This window comes from Schistocerca serialis, chromosome 7 (genome assembly GCF_023864345.2).
Source record: "Schistocerca serialis cubense isolate TAMUIC-IGC-003099 chromosome 7, iqSchSeri2.2, whole genome shotgun sequence".
NCBI lineage: Eukaryota > Metazoa > Arthropoda > Insecta > Orthoptera > Acrididae > Schistocerca > Schistocerca serialis.
In genome coordinates this window covers 356,043,466-356,066,129 of record NC_064644.1, presented here as the reverse complement: position 1 = coordinate 356,066,129, position 22,664 = coordinate 356,043,466, and the positions used below count along the sequence as shown (strand labels likewise).

The 22,664-nt window shown below is 43.2% G+C and overlaps 1 protein-coding gene across 1 annotated transcript in view; it reads right to left on the bottom strand.

The window, feature by feature from the left end:
- LOC126413081 (lipase 3-like) overlaps positions 1 to 22,664 on the bottom strand; it is a 67,030-nt gene that overhangs the window by 19,073 nt on the left and 25,293 nt on the right. Inside the window, exons 3-6 of the mRNA XM_050082978.1 lie at positions 19,502 to 19,616; positions 14,198 to 14,444; positions 5,612 to 5,770; positions 1,050 to 1,134 (exon numbers count right to left, since the gene is read on the bottom strand). Of these exons, the coding sequence (XP_049938935.1) occupies positions 1,050 to 1,134; positions 5,612 to 5,770; positions 14,198 to 14,444; positions 19,502 to 19,616 (606 nt within the window). The remainder of the gene's footprint in view (positions 1 to 1,049; positions 1,135 to 5,611; positions 5,771 to 14,197; positions 14,445 to 19,501; positions 19,617 to 22,664) is intronic.

The following is a 22,664-nucleotide window of genomic DNA, read 5'->3' as shown; positions in this document are numbered from 1 at the left end:
ATCAACTGCGAGCACTGATATACACTTAGTCGAGTGGTTCGGAAGGGAATTTTTTGTTCACTATAGCCTAAATTCTCGCTTGATGAAAGTTGGTTCTGATCTAACATGACAGACACTTTCGCTACTACATAAAATTGCCTGATATTGCCCGTCTCTTCGCATATCTATTGTTTCCCAAACATTTACTTTGTCAGATTTGTTCGTGATATTCAACTATTCACATTTCGTTCCTCTTTTATAAGTTATTCCAAGAGTTACTAAGTCACAACCACCTCCGATGTGCAGTGTCAGAAGAAGTTTGTGGTGGATAACTCCTAGGAACTAACCCTGTGAAAGCACTGCTCAGCTTGCTTTCTGGCACTTTCTTTAAAAAGCGTTCTGAAGCAACTAAATCACAATCGATAACCAAGTCGATCTCAGTACAGGTAATGTGTTTCATAGAAAGTCGGCGTTTTAATTGATATTAATTACTTGAAATATCCGCAAATTAGATCTTAATAGTTTTTAATTTACTGTCACCTTATCAGTGGATCACTATGGTACAATTTCTTTAGAAGCCATCCACCATATTGGAATCTGGCTGTTGTATTGTACGGTATACCACCTTTTAGCGGTGTTCTGTTGTGACGGACAACGAATGCTGGGTACGAAGTTCGGAGCTTTGTAGCTCTAATGATTTACGTAAATTAGTACAAATATTTTAATAATCTCTTGTAAAATTTGTTAATAGATTCTTAAATTTAAAGAAAAATCTTGAAATAATTTTATAAAATTTATCATGTCAGTGTATGTCTCAGGACTGTTATTTCTTCTGGATTTATGTTCAATTGAAGATGTGTCGTTTAATGCCACGAAACCTGTAGTGATCTGAAAATAAAGGACTAGACACATATCCTTCAAAGTAGTCACCAGCTTTGTGTGCAATCTATTGCCAGTGACGTGCTAGTCTTAGGATACACTTAGCAGTGCCAGTTGTGTTGATAGTTCGAGTGGAGCTGTCTGTTGCCTGACGAATCTCTTTAACATACGTAAACTAGCAGTTGACTCACCGCTCTTGATCTCCTGTCCGTAGTGGATGAACTGCCTGCTACCGGCGCCTGCTGGAGAGTGGGCGAGAATCACGGGCAGCATCGTCTGTAAAAGAATACGGACAGATATCAGATAAAATGCAGGCGAACACCTTGAGTTGCAACACTGAACTTCGCCCTAAGGGAGTTGGACAACTATCAGAGACAAATTAAATAACATTAGTATTGCCTTGTATTGTCACGGAGAAGGAAAAGTTCGTCTGCGTTCTTGTGGCGACGAACACACTGAAGTCGTTTCTTGTTAGGCGGCGAGGAACCCACCGTGCACACACCTTTGAGTACCCCAACTTGTGGGCGAGTGTGCGAGGACTACCAGCGGAGACGTCCAGTTGTGCAGCGAGCTGTTTGATTGAGTGTGCACGCCTGTTCCAATATGACGGGAGTCACAGCTGTGTGCGGTCAATGGACAAGCAGGAGATCGGACAGGTTTGAACGACCTCGTGGCGATGATGAGAGACACCTCGCCCGACGACACACCGTGCTTTTGTTCACCGCCGGATCGACGTAGATTTTCTGCAATGGCCTCTGAATATCTGCGATGCTCTGGTTTTCCACCAATAGAAACTCAATGGCAGCTATCTGCTTGTAACCCACCTCTGTCACAGATGTCATTTTGAAGGCTACATACAGCACAGCCACGTATCGGAAATTCATGAAACTTTAGGAGCTGAAGCGTGAATTTCCAGAAGTCCCACGACAAATTCCGTATCCTTCAATCGAAATTGGCCGAGGAAAAAAATGTGTCTCATTAAACATTTTGGGGATGAAGCTCTTTTGTCCGTTTTTGCTTTACCAATAAATATGTTTTTGGGTGGGATCCGCCTTTAGCAAAACACAATTTGCTCTTTCACCCCAAACATGTTTCACTGCGATTGCACTGATGATGCAGAAACCGCAGTGAAACATGTTTGAGATAAAAACAAAATTGTGTTTTGCTAAAGGCGGACCTCATCCAAAAACATACATATTGTATTTCATTATTTATTTGACGTTCCTCGTAGGTAAACTGCATCAAAACCGTTTTCTACTTGTAAGCGATAGTGGGGTGAATGTTTCCAATTAGACTAATGGAAAGTAGCTCTGTTTACCTGACATAATGGAATGATTGCGCTCCAAAATAATGAACTGGGATTGGTTCATGCTTCCTGCTTTCAACTTCCAGCATAACTAGCTGCATAGCTGTTAATACTGGTATCAGACAAAGTGACTCTGAATGAACACTGTTTTACAGTATAGTGGTGGATTAGGTGATAAAGAAGGTATTGGTTGGTAGTGGTTACGGAACTGGGGATGAAGAAATAGAAATCATTTGGTATGCTAACGATGCAGTCCTGCTGGCAAATAGTGAAGATTACCTTTATAAGCTTTTACGTATATTTATCGTGGCAGCTAAAAACCTAAACGCGGTCATATCCACTCAAAATATATGACCACAGTTATGGAAACGATTAGACGCATGCCGATTCTAAGTTGGATTTAAGTCCAGGGATTTTGGTGGCAATGTGTTCTTCGAACCAGACAGGTACGCCGTGAGCTGTGTGACACGTGGCATTGTCCTCTAGTAGTTGCTATTATTTTGAGGAAAACCAAACTTCATGCAGTGGTGAACACGGTTCCCAAGGATAGGTGCGTACTTATGTTGATCCAATGGGCCTTCCAGAGTGATGAGATCACCCAGGGAATGGCTGAAAACATTCCCCAGACCATAACGCTCCCTACTCCGGCCTGAACCGCTCGGACGATTGTTGTAGGGCGTTTTCTTTGTCCGATGGAGAATAAAACGTGATTCACCTATAAAGACCACATGTCGCCACCCATCTGACCTCCAAGTTGCGGTACTGACGTGCAAATTCCACCCTTCGTCGTTGACGAACGGCAGTCAGGACGAGCGCACGAACCAGGCGCCTGCTGCAGATATCCGTACACAGCAATGTTCACTGTTAGTTGACCCTTGGTTCATCTGGGCGATCGGTTATTCAACAACTGCAGATCTATTCGCCCGTACACATCTCAGCAACCATCGTTTACCTTTATCATCTGTGACCCGTGGTACACCACAGTTTCCGCGGCACCAGTTTCTGACAGCGCCATTTCGCCATTATCGGTATAGTTTAACAATGGCGGCATGCCAACACTCTATATATGTCGCAAAACAAGGGAGATTATTCTGAGAGGTCGTCGTTGACTTCGGCCGGTGCATCATCGTCACCGAAAACTACCGTATCATTAAGATAAAAGAAAAATACAGTGGATGAAACACTGAAGGACTCGAAGGACCAAATACATCTGACGAAGCGACAGCAAGATGTTATCGAAGATGACGACGCTGGATACTTCCTGATGTGTCACAGGTCTTCAGTGTTCTGCAGAACTTGCTAAAATGTATTACTATTCAGTGATATGAATCAAACTTTTCAGGGAAGTTTTTACTTCTTTATGTAAAGCAAAAAAGTCTCTAAAATATCAGTCGCTATTCGTGGGATAAGTCTGTTACTTCATATTTCTTCTTTGGTTAAAAAAGCGACGAGTCACCGCACTGTCAAAACAATACAAATAAAGCAATGGAGTCATCGTCCCGTATGATATCACAGAGTGGCTGGCAACGAAAAACAGATGGCTATACCTGTGTTATATACGATATTTTATGTCTGCTGATGGACGGCCGGAGTTAGAATAGAACCTTGTTATTATATTATTCATTTATATTTTATTTTACTTTTTTGTCTATTTTATTAATTCGCAGTTTTAGCCAGTGCACAGACTATTTGGCTGACATTTGACCTCGCATACAACTTCCTCTATTTATGGTGGAAGAAATCTGTTCCTTAGTTTGTGGGATATTGTATTTCTTTATCCTTCTCAAAGATAAATATAAAATGACGAAATAAATTAAACAATAATGTAATCCACACCAACGTATTTTGGTACTCAGAGTTTATCTTAGCAAATCTGTTACAAAAACGTGAGAACGTTACTCTTTGCGTCCGCTTTCAGTTCCCAGGAGAAGACAAATATGGTCTGCCTCTCACGCTTTACATTTATTTCAAAACAACTGAAAATGAACGGTGGTTCATATGAGCACCTAATCCATAATACAGTATACTTACTCACAAAAAAAGAAGACGAAAACGTTACCTATTCATGAAACCTCAGAATTAAAAGCAAAGAATTGTATCACAGCCCGGAGAAGTGTAATGTATTACTGACCACTTTATGAACATCTGTTCACAATTTCACTGCTGGATGGTCATTAGTACTGTTTGTACGAGGCCATGAAATTTTTGAAGATAAAAATAGATAAAAAATCACGTCATGTTCCCCAAAAACTACGTTTCGATCCTTCAGTTGTGATCTTCCAGATCCACCTGGCTACATGCGAGCAGTATGTTAGTTGCCATCAATTTTCGTCTGCTGAGAGACATCCTTTCGTAGTTTGTACCACATATTCCCACTAACGGGATTCATTGTCATTTATTTAAGGATTAACCACTAGTTTACATCTCCACCTCTCCGTACAGACAATAAAATGGAATGAAATGCAAAACAGCCAGCTAAGCACGAACACCAGAAGATTCCGAAGAATATCCCAGCAGAGGAATTGAAACATCAACCGCGAAGAAGAAATATGAACAGCAGCGTGACGTGGCCTATCAGCCAAGAACATTTTTCTTTAATGACAACAGCTGCGAATCCCTGCACATTACATAACGGAATTTTTGTCCACTGTACTCTAGCATATGTGTACAATTCCATGATTTGATCATACGTAACATACAACTAAAATAATCTGTGAATAAGACTTTAATTTTATGACTTCATGGGTGTTATTATTTTCTTTTCTGCTAGTGTGCAGTTCAACATAAAAATCTCATGAACGAATAATAATATCAGCTCGTTTAACAAATAATTTTATCTAGTTACGGCTGTTGCATTAGTGCGCGGTATAGTTTAACAACAGCTGCATGCGAACAACTTAGAAACTTAGCCGTTTCGAAACTGCTTCCACCCCTGGCCGCAAAGGCAATGATCATGCCCTTTTGGACGTCAGATACATCGCTCCAGTCACGCAATACGACTACTGCGTTGTTGTGAGCGTTCCACCAACATGTTTCATGTGCCCTCCACTGCTGGTGGTGCCACCTGCCGCCTGTGACTGGTTAGCACAATGAAGTCGAATGTAGGAGATGGTCACATGAATGTGGCTGGCAGTGTATATAGGATTCAGTGCACATGTCAATTTAGATACACAGTTCAGTTAATAGCTGTCAGCATATCTGATATCTTTATTCATACATTTGCCGGAAATTTAAGTAAACGCTTTACTTATTCACAGAAGTATATGGGGGGAGGGGTAGTTTACAAACTATATTTTTCTTGTTATTGATGCAGCCTCAGTATCTAACAACAAGAAAGGTCACCGTTCACTTGTTAATGATATCTACTTAATGTCCTTTGAACGGCGCGTATCTCGAGCTTTTTACCTTCTCAAGAAATTTAACGTTATTGAAAACTTGTATGCTTACCTTGTTCAGTTCTGCTTCGTTGAAGCCACCAATCATGAACATGATATTGGCGCATATATCCTGTGTGAAAGCTTCGTCACTGCACATGAGTTCCCCTACGAGCTGCACGAACTCACTGTTCGGGTTGAACTCATTCATTCCTATCATCTGAAGAAGCACCTGCAAAAAAACACGGGTTACTCTTTTGGTCATAATCTCATGGATTTAACAGTTCGCCTCTGCGAGTACTCTTGACAGCAGCAACGTCGAACAACAGAGAACCGAGGCCTAGAGAGTGGGAACGATCGATGTCATTATGATGCACAAATCCTTCACACACATTCTTGCCAGATATCTATGCCTTTACAGAAGTACTGTCCGAATATCAAGGTGTACTTATCTTCGTCTTATTTCACCTGATGTTTCTTAAGAGTCATGGGAGCTTCTTCCAGGACTTCAGGTTTACAGCCCTCATTAAACAGGTAATAGAAATTGAGCATAATAATTTCAGCACATTTATAGGTAAACAATGTAAATATGAACTCTTAGGTACTTTTTTGAACTGAAGAACAACAGTCAACCGTTAGTTTTACTGAAAAACTATCTGCATATCTACCTATAAGATGCTTATGTGACTGCACAGTGCATGGCGGAAGATACCAACGACTCCCTGTACTGTTCCGTTCTCGTATGGATAACACCGATTTCCGTCGGAAAAGACATCCACCACGGAAGGATACTACTATTCTGCAACAACGTTCCTCTAGTCCACAACGGTCATGGTGCTTTCGATTACTATTACAGAACCCATGGAAGCACACCTGTATGTCCCCCATGACATATTACTGCTTCATTACCGTGCTTCCACAGCGTGGCGCATGTTTGAAAAGAGCCGTACGCCTATTTTACGGTACATCTGGACACGACCATAGACCTGATATAACGTGATTCAGTAACCAGGTGACATTTCTCCATTAATCCACGCTCCAATCTCGATTATCCTTACGATTGTAATTGAAGATGTTGGGCCAACAAGTGAACACGTATGGGTCGTCTACAGTTGCGCCTCACGTTCAACAGTATGTACTGAGCGGTGTACACTAGACACCTTGTGCCTGTACAAGTGTATTTGCCACAGCTCGACCACTATGCACAGTTATAGAGTGGGAAAGCTACCGACCTCGATGTTCTGTGATGAGGCGTGGATGTCCAACTCCTCGTCGTACAGTCGTGGTTTAATCGTCATTCAACCATTTTACATACACCGAGGTGACAAAAGTCATGGGATACCTCACAGTACAACCGCTCAGTGAAGCAGCGCTACGTGGCATGAACAAGTCCTTGGAAGTCTCCTGAAGAAATATTGGACCATGCTGCGTCTATAGCCGTACTTAACCGCGAAAGTGTGGCCGGTGCAGGAATTTGTGCATAAATTGACCTCTCGATTATGTCCCATAGATGTTCGATGGGATTCACGTCGGGCGATCTGGGAGGCCAAATCATTCACTTGAGTTGTCCAGGATGTTCTTCAAACAATCACGAACACTTGTGGCCCTGTGATACGGCATATTGTCATCAATAAAAATTTCATCGTCGTTTGGGATCACGAAGAACTGAATGGCTGCAAATGGTCTCCAAGTAGCCGAATATTACCATTTCCAGTCAATGATCGGTTCAGTTGGACCAGAGGACCCAGTCCATTCCATGTAAACACAGCCCACACAATTATGGAGCAACCACCAGCTTGCACGTTGCCTTGTTGACAATTTGGATCCATAGATTCGTGGTGTCAGCGCCACACTTGAACCCCAATATCTGATTTTACCAACTAAAGCCGGGACTCATCTGACCCGACCACAGTTTTCCAATCGTCTAGGGTGAAATCGATATCGTCACAAGCCCAGGAAAGGCGCTGCAGGCGATGTCGTGCTATTAGGAAAGGTATCGCATTGGCCGTCTGTTGTCATAGCCCAGTAACGTCAAACTGTCCTAACGGATACGTTTCGTAGTACGTCCACATTGTTACTGCGGTTATTTCACGCACTGTTGCTCGTCTGTTAGCGCTGACAGCGCTAAGCGAACGCCGCTGCTCTCGATAGTTAAGTGAAGGCCGTCGGTCACTGTGTTGTCCACGGTGAAAGATTGTCTGAAATTTGGTATCCTCAGCACACTTTTGACACTGTGGATCCGGGCACATTGAATTTCTCAACGATTTCTTAAATGGAATGTCACTTGCGTCTAGTTCCAACTACCATTCCGGGTTCAAAGTCTGTTAATTCCCGTCAAAAGACCAGAATCACGTCGGAAAACTTTCCAGTTGAATCACGTGAGTACAAATGACAGCTCCGCCAATGCACTGCCATTCTATATATTGTGTGAGCGATATTACCACCATCTGTATATGTAAGCATCGCTACCCCATGAACTTCGTCACCTTAGTGTAGATATTCACGACAGTATCACACGAACCAGCTTAGCCGTTTCCGAGATGTTCTTCACCAGGCACTGGACCATAACAATTTGCCTTTTGTCAAGGTCGCTTGTTTCCGTATATTTCCTCATTTGCTGGAATAACATCGCTGGAATAATTTCCGATTCGTCTTTGCTTCCATTACATACTTTCCTTACCCCGCCATGCATCCGCAGGACCACCAGATGGTATTCACACCCGTGATGGGCAATTGTCACGATGTCTTGGCTAGAGAGGAGAGAAATTCGTACTGGCGATAAATGTGAATTTACCAGGTGATTATAATTAAAGTGCAGTTACCAACGGAGGTCCAGTGAAGGCTGTAATTTTCGTATGGCGGCGATGCTTGGTTGATATGCCAATCCGTTAATGCGGAACCGATTTTCGCTGGAAACAAACAGTTACAATTTTGGCCACCAGGTGCAAACCTGGGGATGTAGAATCTCTGGTCGACGCCTCCGGTGAACATATTGAACAACTTCAGTAAGTTTTTAAGAGTACAAGCGAATTATGCCTTCCTTAGCTGTCTGACTTTCTCTGCCAGCGTACCATTCCTAATCCATTGCACATGAAAACATTTGTATAAGTCTTCCTTGTACTCACAGCACCTGATTTGCAGCTAATGGCACAAATTAAACCTAACTGTTTTCCAGCATAAATCAGTTTCGTGTCAACGCATTAGAATATCTACCAAGTTTAGCTGTCATACAGTAATTACAATCCACACTGCACCTCTCTAAGTAGCTGCACCTCAATTATAACCATCCGCACATGATTACCAGACAAACTGCTCGAGAATCGGGAATCTCAAAAACGTCGGTGTTGAGAATGCTACATCAACATCGATTGCACCCGTACCATATGTCTATGCACCAGGAATTGCATGGCGACGACTTTGAGCGTCGTGTACAGTTCTGTCACTGGGCACATGAGAAATTACGGGACGATGATAGATTTTCTGCACGTGTTCTATTTAGCGACGAAGCGTCATTCACCAACAGCAGTAATGTAAACCGGCATGATATATACTATTGGGCAACGGAAAATCAACGATGGCTGCGACAAGTGGAACATCAGCGACCTTGGCGGGTTAATGTATGGTGCGGCATTATGGGAGGAAGGATAATTAGCCCAAATTTTACCGATGGCAATCTAAATGGTGCAATGTATGCTGATTTCCTGCGTAATGTTCTACCGATGTTACTAAAAGATGTTTCACTGCGTGACAGAATGGCGATGTACTTCCAACATGATGGATATCCGGCACATAGCTCGTGTGCGGTTGAAGCGGCACTGAATAGCATATTTCATGACAGGTGGATTGGTTGGCCCCCACGTTCACCGGATCTGACGTCCCCGGATTTCTTTCTGTGGGGAAAGTTGAAGGATATTTGCTATCGTGATCCACCGGCAACGCCTGACAACATGCGTCAGCGCATTGTCAATGCATGTGCGAACATCATGGAAGGGGAACTACTCGCTGTTGAGAGGAATGTCGTTACACGGATTGCTAAATGTATTGAGGTTGACGGACATCGTTTTGAGCATTTATTGCATTAATGTTGTATTTACAGGCAATCACGCTGTAACATCATACGTTCTCAGAAATGATAAGTTCGCAAAGGTACATTTATCACATTTGAACAACCGAAATAAAATGATCAAACGTACCTACGTTCTGTATTTTAATTTAAAAAACCTACCTTTACCAACTGTTCGTCTAAAATTGTGAGCCATATGCTTGTGACTATTACAGCGCCATCTATCACAAAGCGAAAAAAGTGGTCCAACTAAAACATTCATATTTCTTTATGTGCTACACGAATATGTAATAAAAATGGGGGTTTCTATTTTTTAAAAAACGCAGCTGATATCCGTTTGACCTATGGCAGCGCCATCTAGCGGGCCAACCATAGCACCATCTGGTTTCCCCCTTCAAGCTAGACAAGTTTCGTTCTTCGTAGTTTTTTCGTTTGACGTTTATTTCGTGAGATGTTTGGCCCAGACACGATCAATGGACCACCCTGTATAGGTAGTGGTCGGGCCTGAACGGCGAGTGCCTCATTTACGACACTGGCAATATCAAAAAGTCATTGCGTGGTAGCCGTTACCGAATTCTTTCTGTTGTGCGATCCTCATTGTTTTCTTATTTTGGTAATTCTACTTTGTTTGCGCTTGTGACGTAATGAAAATTTATAGTGTCGGAATTCTCCACCATAGCGATCCGGAAACAAAACCTGTCAACGTATTTCGACCTCACCGAAAGTCTTCACCTAATGGCCGGGCGGTGTGGCCGTGCGGTTAAAGGCGCTTCAGTCTGGAACCGCGTGACCGCTACGGTCGCAGGTTCGAATCCTGCCTCGGGGTTGGATGTGTGTGATGTCCTTAGGTTAGTTAGGTTTAATTAGTTCTAAGTTCTAGGCGACTGATGACCTCAGAAGTTAAGTCGCATAGTGCTCAGAGCCATTTGAACCATTTTTTCTTCCCCTAACGTCCGAATAGAGTTTTTTTCGGTTCTACTTCTACACCACTTACGCTGTCGATTGTACAGGGTGATAATAATTGAACTATATGAAAATAAAACGTAAATTAGAATTAGTTACGAACTACGGCGTGCACACACTTTATTCAACATGTAAACGTCACAACAGATACTCGGATTACAGTTACGAAATGTTTGATATGCCTGCCATCATTGGCAATGGTGAGGCTCATACGAATAGCGACATTCTGCATGATTCGCAAGTGTCGGACCATCGATGCTGTCGATGACCTCCCGAATGGCTGTTTTCAGCTCAGCAATGGCTTATGGGTTATTGCTGTACACCTTGTCTTTAGTACATCCCAAAAAAGGAGTCGCATGTCTTCAGGTCCTGAGAATATGAAATCCAATCCAGACCCATGCCAGTGGTCTCTGGGTACCCCAGAGCCAGAATGCGGTCCCCAAAATGCTCCTCCGCGACAAACACTGTTTCGATGGGGCCGATCTCCGCGTTGTATGAACCACATCTTGTCGAAATCAGGATCACTTTGGATGATGCGGATGAAATCAACCTCCAAAATCTTCACGAGCCGTTCAGTAGTCACGGTGTCTTCAAGGAATATCGCACCGATTATTCCGTGACTAGCCGTTGCACTCGGTCACCAGTTGAGGGTGGAGAGACTTCTCGATCGTGAAATGCGCATTCTCAGTCCCACAAATCCGCCAATTTTGCTTGTTGACGAACCTATACTAATGAAAATGGGCTTCGTCACTACACCAAACCGTCCCGTGAATACGAATTCCAATTATGCCCCGCGGCTACTCGTAGCTTTTGAACGTTCTATGGAAAACCGTTCATAAATTATTATGAGGGCAGTTCAATAAGTAATGCAACACATTTTTTTTCTGAAACAGGGGTTGTTTTATTCAGCATTGAAATACACCAGGTTATTCCCCAATCTTTTAGCTACACAACACTATTTTTCAACGTAATCTCCATTCAATGCTACGGCCTTATGCCACCTTGAAATGAGGGCATGTATGCCTGCACGGTACCATTCCACTGGTCGATGTCGGAGCCAACATCGTACTGCATCAATAACTTCTTCATCATCCGCGTAGTGCCTTTCACGGATTGCGTCCTTCATTGGGCCAAACATATGGAAATCCGACGGTGCGAGATCGGGGCTGTAGGGTGCATGAGGAAGAACAGTCCACTGAAGTTTTGTGAGCTCCTCTCGGGTGCGAAGACTTGTGTGAGGTCTTGCGTGGTCATGAAGAAGGAGAAGTTCGTTCAGATTTTTGTGCCTACGAACACGCTGAAGTCGTTTCTTCAATTTCTGAAGAGTAGCACAATACACTTCAGAGTTGATCGTTTGACCATGGGGAATGACATCGAACAGAATAACCCCTTCAGCGTCCCAGAAGACTGTAACCATGACTTTACCGGCTGAGGATATGGCTTTAAACTTTTTCTTGGTAGGGGAGTGGGTGTGGCGCCACTCCATTGATTGCCGTTTTGTTTCAGGTTCGAAGTGATGAACCCATGTTTCATCGCTTGTAACAATCTTTGACAAGAAATTGTCACCATCAGCCACATGACGAGCAAGCAATCCCGCACAGATGGTTCTCCTTTGCTCTTTATGGTGTTCGGTTAGACAACGAGGGACCCAGCGGGAACAAACCTTTGAATATCCCAACTGGTGAACAATTGTGACAGCACTACCAACAGAGATGTCAAGTTGAGCACTGAGTTGTTCTAGATAAAATCTCGAGCTTTCGACGATTACCTCCATCGTCATCGTCAGGAGCTGACTGTCTCTACTGCTGCTATGGTAGCCTCTATATAGCCCGAAGACGGCTTCTGATTGGTCGGATTCTGATTGGTCGGCGATTACGTGCTGCTGTCTCAGACGGTGTCACTGTGTGCGCCGGTGGCGCCACCGCTTCCGTTTAAACGTAAACCTTGGAAGGAACGTCTCTGCTGCTTCTCTGCATCAAGCGCTCGTTTCCACGCACAGCTCAGATGGTATCCGCTATATAAAATATTGTTCGATGAAACTAAAATTCTGTCCCATGCCTCCACGTACTGGGATTCTGTTATTAAGGAGGCTGTTGAAATCAGAATGAGCCAAAAGAACTTTAACCGCGATAGCGGATACCATCTGAGCTGTGCGTGGAAACGAGCGCTTGATGCAGAGAAGCAGCAGAGACGTTCCTTCCAAGGTTTACGTTTAAACGGAAGCGGTGGCGCCACCGGCGCACACAGTGACACCGTCTGAGACAGCAGCACGTAATCGCCGACCAATCAGAATCCGACCAATCAGAAGCCGTCTTCGGGCTATATAGAGGCTACCATAGCAGCAGTAGAGACAGTCAGCTCCTGACGATGACGATGGAGGTAATCGTCGAAAGCTCGAGATTTTATCTAGAACTGACGCGGCAAGAATACCGAGAATATTTTATACTGAGTTGTTTGATGGTGATCCGTCGATCATCTCGAACGAGTGTGTTCGCACGCTCCGCCATTGCAGGAGTCACAGCTGTGCACGGCCGGCCCGCACGCGGGAGATCAGACAGTCTTGCTTGACCTTGCGGCGATGATGACACACGCTTTGCCCAACGACTCACCATGCTTTTGTCCACTGCCAGATCACCGCAGACATTCTGCAAGCGCCTATGAATATCTGAGATGCCCTGGTTTTCCGCCAAAAGAAACTCGATCACTGCCCGTTGTTTGCAACGCACATCCGTTACAGACGCCATTTTAACAGCTCCGTACAGCGCTGCCACCTGTCGGAAGTCAATGAAACTATACGAGACGAAGCAGGAATGTTTGAAAATACTCCACAAGAAATTTCCGGTTTTTTCAACCAAAATTGGCCGAGAAAAAAAAGTGTTGCATTACTAATTGAACTGCCCTCGTACGATTTTATTTAATATAGTTTTATTATTGTCCCCCTGTATCTGTAGCGTTGTCGCATATGGATCGCACGTTTTGAATGCCCACAAAAGGGCGAAATCAATATTCTGCACATTTTGTTATTATCGAATTGAGCCGGATAAGAAAAACGATGTCGAGAAACAACTTAAATCGGGGACGGACTCTGTTCACCGGCAAGAAAATCCTGCTGCTTGTCAACAGAAATAGTCACGTGTTCAAAGCTTAAATAGAGCCAAAAGAAGGAAAACGAGCGAAAATCACTTTAGAAATTTTTTTTTTTTTTTTTTGCAAAGGTAATCATACCGGTCAAATGCTCTCCAGTCACCCACTTTTTTATACAGTCAATTTTAAAGCACTAAGGCTTCGTTTGAGGCACGTGGCATGACTAAATTTTTAATTTGTACGTCTTAATCATTTACAAACTAAAATAATTTAAATGCGAATTTTGCCAAAAATAGACACGAATTTGGCCAAAAATACGTGCTACATTTTCAGATCCCTAGTTACGGCTCATTAGAGAATCTGTTTCTTAGGATTGAAGGACATGTAAATTTCAGACCATTTCACACGTTAACTTCAGTGATGCTTCCTCGAGCTAGTTAACAATAAAGTAAGAAGACTTTAGTTAATACTACAACAAACAGGACAAAATTTTATTGGTACCAAGCATTAAATATAGAACGACCAGCAAAGGTGAAATGTGATACCTACCTCCACTTGGTCTATGAACTGCGACACAATTTGCAAGAGTGGATTGAACATGTGGTCCATGAAGGCGACGGGAGCCAGGCTGAACATGACGCGGATCTTGTCGTTGTACTCGGGTCGCATTGTCGCCATCACGTAGAAGGAAGTGGTGCCCTGGGAGTGGCCAGCGTAGTACAGGTCGCTCTGGCCCGTCTTGGCCAGGATGTAGTCGATCTTGGCCGGCAGGTCGTAGTAGCCGATCTCGTGCCAACTGCACAAGGAAAACAGTGCTCCACATGGTATGCTTGATGAGGAATACCAGTTAATTTTGTTACTTTAGTTTTTGGGTGTCTCAAGGATCATATTCCTGGCAGCTCGACATGAAATAGAATGTTTCACTAGTTCCACAAGTAAAAAGGATACATGCTGGCAGGACCGAATGTGGATCTCTGATACAAAGCAGAGCAGAAGGTCTGAATGAGAGGCTCAGACTGTTCTGCGACCGTGTAGGTTGCAGATTCCTCGACTTGCCCCGTAGGGTGGTTGGGTTTCGGGTTTCGCTGAATAGCTCAGGAGTCCACTAACGAAGGAGGCGGTTACACGGAAATCAGGGATTGTGTGGTGTGGAGTGGTCGTTTTTTTTTAAATTAGAGTGACTCCGGGAAACACAAATAGCTTCAGTCTCAAAGGGTGCAGGCTGAACACAGGAAGAACGTAGATACAGGAACCATCGGTATAATAGTTGTAAACCGCGGTAGCTGTGTTGGGAAAGTACCAGAGCTCCAAGCGCTAATCGAAAGCATTGACGCTTAAATCGTTACAGGCACTGAAAGCTAGCTAAAGCCGGAGATATGTTCAGCCGAAATTTTTGCGATGAAACTATCGTTGTTTCGAAAGGATAGGCTAAACACAATTGGCGGTGATGTGTTTGTCTCTGTTAGAAGTAGTTTACCTTGTTGCGAAATTGAAGTAGATTTCCTGTGAGTTAGTATGGTCAGAAACGAAATAATAATTGGATCCTTTTACCGACCTGCCAATACAGATGAGACAATTACTGAAAGGTTGAAAGAAAATTCTAGTTTAATTTCAAACAAGTATCCGACTCATAGAATTATAGCTGGTGGTGACTCTAATTTACCCTCGATATGTCGGCGATAATACAAGTTTAAATCCAGAAGTACGTATAAAACATTATCCGGAATTGTGCTGGAGGCATTCTCTGAAAATTACTTTGAGCAGTTAATTCATGAGTCCACGCGAATGGTAAATGGATGCGAAAACACGCTTGACCTCTCAGCAACAAATAATCCTGAGCTAATAACGAGCATCGAAACGGATACACGGATTAGTGAACAGGGGTTGTTGTAGTGAAATTGAATATTGTAAGCCCTAATGTTTGAAAAATGAACAAAAAATATACCTGTTCAGAGGAGCAGATAAAAATTTACTTGATGCCTTCCTGAAAGACAATCTCAACTCCTTCTAAATTAACAATGTAAGTGTAAAATTGATGTGGCTTAAATTCAAAGAAGATGTCCAAATAAATTAACAAACGACGGAGCTGATCTCCCTTGGTACAAAAACGGGTGAAAACACTGTTGCAGGAAGAACGAAGAAAACATGCCATATTTAAACAAATGCAAAATCTCAAGACTGGTGATCTATTACAGAAGCTCGTAATTTAACGCGGACATCAATGCGAGATGCTTACAGTAGTTTCCACAACGAAACTTCATCTCGAAACCTAGCAGAAAAGCCATTGAGGTACTGGTAGTATGTAAAGTATGTTAGCGGCAAGACACAGACAATGCCTGCTCTGGGCGATAGCAATGGAAATACACTCCTGGAAATTGAAATAAGAACACCGTGAATTCATTGTCCCAGGAAGGGGAAACTTTATTGACACATTCCTGGGATCAGATACATCACATGATCACACTGACAGAACCACAGGCACATAGACACAGGCAACTGAGCATGCACAATGTCGGCACTAGTACAGTGTATATCCACCTTTCGCAGCAATGCAGGCTGCTATTCTCCCATGGAGACGACCGTAGAGATGCTGAATGTAGTCCTGTGGAACGGCTTGCCATGCCATTTCCACCTGGCGCCTCAGTTGGACCAGCGTTCGTGCTGGACGTGCAGACCGCGTGAGACGACGCTTCATCCAGTCCCAAACATGCTCAATGGGGGACAGATCCGGAGATCTTGCTGGCCAGGGTAGTTGACTTACACCTTCTAGAGCACGTTGGGTGGCACGGGATACATGCGGACGTGCATTGTCCTGTTGGAACAGCAAGTTCCCTCGGCGGTCTAGGAATGGTAGAACGATGGGTTCGATGACGGTTTGGATGTACCGTGCACTATTCAGTGTCCCCTCGACGATCACACGTGGTGTACGGCCAGTGTAGGAGATCGCTCCCCACACCATGATGCCGGGTGTTGGCCCTGTGTGCCTCGGTCGTATGCAGTCCTGATTGTGGCGCTCACCTGCACGGCGCCAAACACGCATACGACCATCATTGGCACCAAGGCAGAAGCGACTCTCATCGCTGAAGACGACACGTCTCCATTCGTCCCTCCATTCACGCCTGTCGCGACACCACTGGAGGCGGGCTGCACGATGTTGGGGCGTGAGCGGAAGACGGCCTAACGGTGGCGGGACCGTAGCCCAGCTTCATGGAGACGGTTGCGAATGGTCCTCGCCGATACCCCAGGAGCAACAGTGTCCCTAATTTGCTGGGAAGTGGCGGTGCGTTCCCCTACGGCACTGCGTAGGATCCTACGGTCTCGGCGTGCATCCGTGCGTCGCTGCGGCCCGGTCCCAGGTCGACGGGCACGTGCACCTTCCGCCGACCACTGGCGACAACATCGATGTACCGTGGAGACCTCACGCCCCACGTGTTGAGCAATTCGGCGGTACGTCCACCCGGCCTCCCGCATGCCCACTATACGCCCTCGCTCAAAGTCCGTCAACTGCACATACGGTTCACGTCCACGCTGTCGCGGCATGCTACCAGTGTTAAAGACTGCGATGGAGCTCCGTATGCCACGGCAAACTGGCTGACACTGGCGGCGGCGGTGCACAAATGCTGCGCAGCTAGCGCCATTCGACGGCCAACACCGCGGTTCCTGGTGTGTCCGCTGTGCCGTGCGTCTGATCATTGCTTGTACAGCCCTCTCGCAGTGTCCGGAGCAAGTATGGTGGGTCTGACACACCGGTGTCAATGTGTTCTTTTTTCCATTTCCAGGAGTGTATTATCGACGACAGTGCTGCCAAAGCAGAGTTACTATACACAGCCTTTCGAAATTCCATCACCAACGAACGCGAAGTAAATATTCCAGAATTCGAATCAAGAACAGCTGCCAATTTTCTGAACTCTCTAACCGAGATGATGCCAAACTGTTTTTGATGTGTGTACATTACACGTTAAATTTCTTCAGTTTTTCACTAGTTCATATTTTCGAGATGCGGATGTAATAGGCTGAAAAGTAAAGCCTCGGAATTTTTACATGAAAACTCTTCAGACTTTTTACATATAACAAACACTAACATTCTACATCTTACATCTTCATTTTTACATATTTATTTCTCAACATAGTCATCCTGGCGACGACCACATTTCTCCCAACGAGAGACCAGTTGATTGATACCGTCACTGCAGAATGTTTGACTTCGTTGACGGAGCCACAACCTCACCTCTACTTGCATCGCATCTTCACCACAAAAGTAAAGTCTTCGAACGTGTTATGGAAATAGCTGAAAATCGGATGGGTCAAGTCGGGACTGTATGGATGTTGATTCGTGACCGTATATCCAAGGCGTTGGATTTTTGTAGATGTCGCAGCGCTCGTGTGAAGTCTGACATTGTCGTGCTCAAGGAGCGTGTGCTCCATGTGTGGACAAATTCTTAGAATTCGAAACTTGATTACAGCATTCTCACGCACCGACATAGTTACGTTACACACCGCCAAGTTACACGCTACAATTAAGAGCCCTCTAGCGACAGAGGGCTGAAAATATGTAGGCATGAAGAATAAAGATGTAGAATATTAATAACTTCTTTATTTAAAAAGCTTTAAAAGTTTACATAAAAATTCAGTGGTTTTCGTTTCAGTACCCTCTCATTAAAAGCGCAGCTGGTACTGCTCACACTATTATTATACATTCAAATGACAGTGTATATTCGAACTGTGACTGCATGTCGTGATTTTATATGATGTTATTGACAACCAGAGTGTCGATTTGTGTCGTATTTAACGGAATGAAAAACCCGCCAGTATCTACATGGCCGACCACAAAGTTCTTGGAAAACATTAATAACGAAGAAATAAATAAAGTACATCTTCATCTATACAGGTAAGAGCATTTTTTGTGTAGAGATGAATAGTAGAACAGCCTACAGTGAATCTTACAGAGTTCAACAAAACCAGTTGAACGAAATGACGCTTGAAATTAAAGTGTGTGAACTCAACGTAGTAAATGTTTACAGTCATGAGCTTCGAAAACTGAAGGGGTCATATGCTTGCTAAGCTATAAAGCACAAAGAGATTACTAAATTTTCTCAGTGACCTAAACAAGGTAAAACCTTGAAATCGTCAAGGACAAAGACAACTGATTTAGTAACTGGTGCACTTAGAAGTTTGTAATGCGTAATCATACCTTTCTCTACCATTGTAATATAAATTTCTTTTCTGTCGTATCATGATGATCAAATCCTAAACAGCAAGCTATTTCGTACTTTTCCTATCTGTGCTCAATGCGGATGAATTCTGGAACGCCAACTAACACGTGGAACATCTTTATATTGTTTATTTAGATGGTATTGTTTGCTTGATTCCTGCAACCAAAGTGGAACAAATTAGTTCATGTGTCTTCCAGATAATTAATTTCAATATGTGGGTACATGCAGCACCAGTTCAGATGTGTATACACAATAGTAACACATACTTAAGTTTACTAACAGTAATGTACATTTTTGGTCTGCTGAAGACAATGAATTGCCTATAATAACTTTTTCGATTTACTTTTAAATTTTAGCGACGAGTAATGAAAGCCATTCTTCATTTTAGTTCTGTAATTATGAACATTACTATTCCTTTACAATAGTAATGAATAATACGTTCAAAAATTGTGTCATCGTCAGGATAAAGGATAGTAGTAACCCAGGAAAGTTGGAAGGATTCTTTAAGCCGTTTCTTAATCATATCTGTTGCGAATAAGCACTGACGACGCCAAAGCATTACATGGTTTGCCCTTGTTAAGTACTGGTGAGGCAGACGAAAGTCGTAGAACGTAACAATACACCTCAGTTTACAGCTTACCTGAATTGCCAGAACTCGCTGTCGTCCGGATTAATGGTAGTATGGTTCCTGGAGTACTTGTTGCCACGTGCGTTTCCAAGCCATACGTCGAAGCCAGCGTCTGCCAGAATGTATGCTGCGAAAAAGTACAACGTTATACAAACTACTACAAAATTCCTGTTTAAAGAATACAGCTGGTAGGTCAACTGTTTTCACTCTGTAAACAGGAATTTATTTGATGTTCTGGTTTTTACGACTAATTTCAATAAATTAGTCATCAAAAATTTTTCAGTGACTGTTATTAAATTTAACTAGAATACTTAGTAAAATGTAATCCCCAGTTTAATTAGCCTTTAGACAATATGCAGTCATTCTCAACTACCTTATTCTAGGCGTATACTAAGCCTGCACCGTAAATTTCCAGTTTAACCCTCTGAGTTCCAGTGGTTTCTGCCCGAAACCACACCAGTGGTGTCTGCCTGAAACCAGGTCTTTATTAATTTGATTTGACGTACGAGTTTCTTTAGCCTGAAACTACAGATGTTGATACAAGGCATCAAAAAAAAAAATGGTTCAAATGGCTCTGAGCACTATGGGACTCAACATCTTAGGTCATAAGTCCCCTAGAACTTAGAACTACTTAAACCTAACTAACCTAAGGACATCACACACACCCATGCCCGAGGCGGGATTCGAACCTGCGACCATAGCAGCCTCGCGGTTCCGGACTGCAGCGCTAGAACCGCATGGCCACCGCGGCCGGCCAAGGCATCAAGTGGTAAACTCTGGTAGCGCTAAGAATGTTTTATGTTGAAGCAACCACTTTTAGCATTCAGAGGAACATCAAAGGAACAGTCGGCGCGGAGATTGTGCTATGTGTTGTAGTATGTTGTGACATGCAGTTATTTTTACAGTGATCCTATTGAGGAGGTCACTGAAAGTGAAAGTAAGTATATCTCAAGTTATTTTAAAATGAATCTCAGATCGTACTACCGCTTTAAAGGGTGATTTCAAATGAAACATCTGGATAGTATACAGTTTTGATGTAAAATTTATTAAAGTTTAGGCCCATTTCCGATTGTTACTTAGGATTATAATGGAGAGGATCAGAAGCAAAAGGACACAAGTACACTTCTTATGGTTTTGAGAACTATCTTGAAATCGTAAAACGAGCATTCCAATGTTTGTCTGTATTGGACACAAAAATACTTTGTAGCATTTTCTGTTCGCATGCTGGAATAACAGGTTAATATAAATGATAAGTCTTATATCACAATTCGTGATCTCTTTGCATCAAAAATACTGTGAATTAAGAAGAATGTGATTTATGATTTCTCTATAGTGATTTACTATTGGTTATTGTTAATTCAATTATCATAAAATTTAGAGGTGTAAAAACATTTATGTATAGTGGGTAACACTAGTCAAACTTAAGAAGAAATAATACTGTTTAATGCATTATTTCACTACTGAAAATATCTCACACCGCTTGGGTCGCTTCCCTTTTCTCTCACGTATCATAAAAGGCCATTTAGATAATATACAACATAAAAATCAGTCTCACCCTGCATGAACAATACTGTTTGGTGACATCTTGTAACTAGTTTCCTTTTCGTTTACCATAGAGCAACACAAATTGGGGGTTTCACTTGTATCCTTTCACTACAAAAATTTTACCTGCCTCCCCATGCTTTAGTACGTACATCTGTGAGATATTTTACACGTACAACACTAGGAAAAGAGTATGTCGTTCGATTATTTGAATATAGAGTAAAGATATTTACAGTATTTGTCACAGATTACAAAACCCACGGAATAAAATTAATGGTGCATACAGTTTGATTTGCTGTGTTTTCTCATTACGTTTAAATTTTTCATTACTTAAAGACGAATATTAAAGCGTAGTTTTTGTAAAGTAGCTCATAGCTATCTACACAGTACAAGAACAGATGGAAGACATCGTTTCTACAAAATACGTATGTGACAGAGGCCAATTATAGCAATAGAACTAGAGAGTCACTAACCATAATTTGAATCACCCAGATCTTCTAGCAACGCCCGATGTTCTGTTTAGCCTTTTTGACGGTAGCATCTTATGGTGTGGACTGCACAAAAAGACCAGAAGTGATGGGGCACCATGTCAGAACCGTTGAATCCTCGCAAGCTGACCTACACTTACAGCAATATCTGTCCTTCTAAAGCTATCAGAGTCAATGGTCTTGCCGCAGAGATAACATCGGTTCCTGTCAGATCCCCTAAGTTAAGCTTGTCGGGCTTGCTAGCACTTGGCTCGGTGACCATCTGTGTCTGCCGAGCGCTGTTGCCAAGCGGGCTGCACTCTGCCCTTTGGAGGCCAATTGAGAAGCTACCTGATTGTGAAGTAGCGGCTCCGGACATGAAAACTTACAACGGCCGGGAGAGCGGTTTGCTGAGCACATGTCCTTCCATATCGGCATTCAGTGACGCCTATCGGCTGAGTATGACACGGCGGTCGATCGGTGCTGTTGGATCTCGCGAGGCCTGTTTAGATGGATTTTTAGTTCAAAGCTATGAAAGGGTGTCTACTGAAGAATACAAGCATATCTCCTCCCTGATCGATTCACGATTGGAGCCCACAATGACTGCCTATCGCTGCGTCTCTACAGGAAAAACTGATATCATTACATCGCCACGATCTTTTGTGTGAAGTTTCTTGGTGAAAATTATTTTCTCTATGTGATGCAGTACATTTGATCATAGATTATGGAGCATTTCAGTTATATTCCCTCGTTAACTAAAGAAAATCCCGACGTTCCAACAAATCTATTCCCTAGAGCTCAAGGATACAATAAATAACGACCAGTTCTGCTTAGTAGGATCCATCTCCAGATCTGAATGCCCGAGTAACGTGTTCTACCAAACAGAAACCGATGATAGTAAATTATGTGTAAGCTGGCATGCTTTCCTGGTCGTTGTCATTGATGGTAAAATCTGAGCCGTTAGGCCATATTGTGTTTCTCTTTCAACATCTCCAAGGCTCGGCTTTCCGTGCCTCTAGTGGTATCTTCTCCAAGATTCGAATGCTGTTCCTGACGGGGTGTTCATCCACACAGGAGCAACAGTGGCGCTCTGATTAGGATGCCAATAGGGTGAACGAAGCGTCAAGCTTAACTGACTCTAGCGACTCGAGAACATAGGAGTTTGT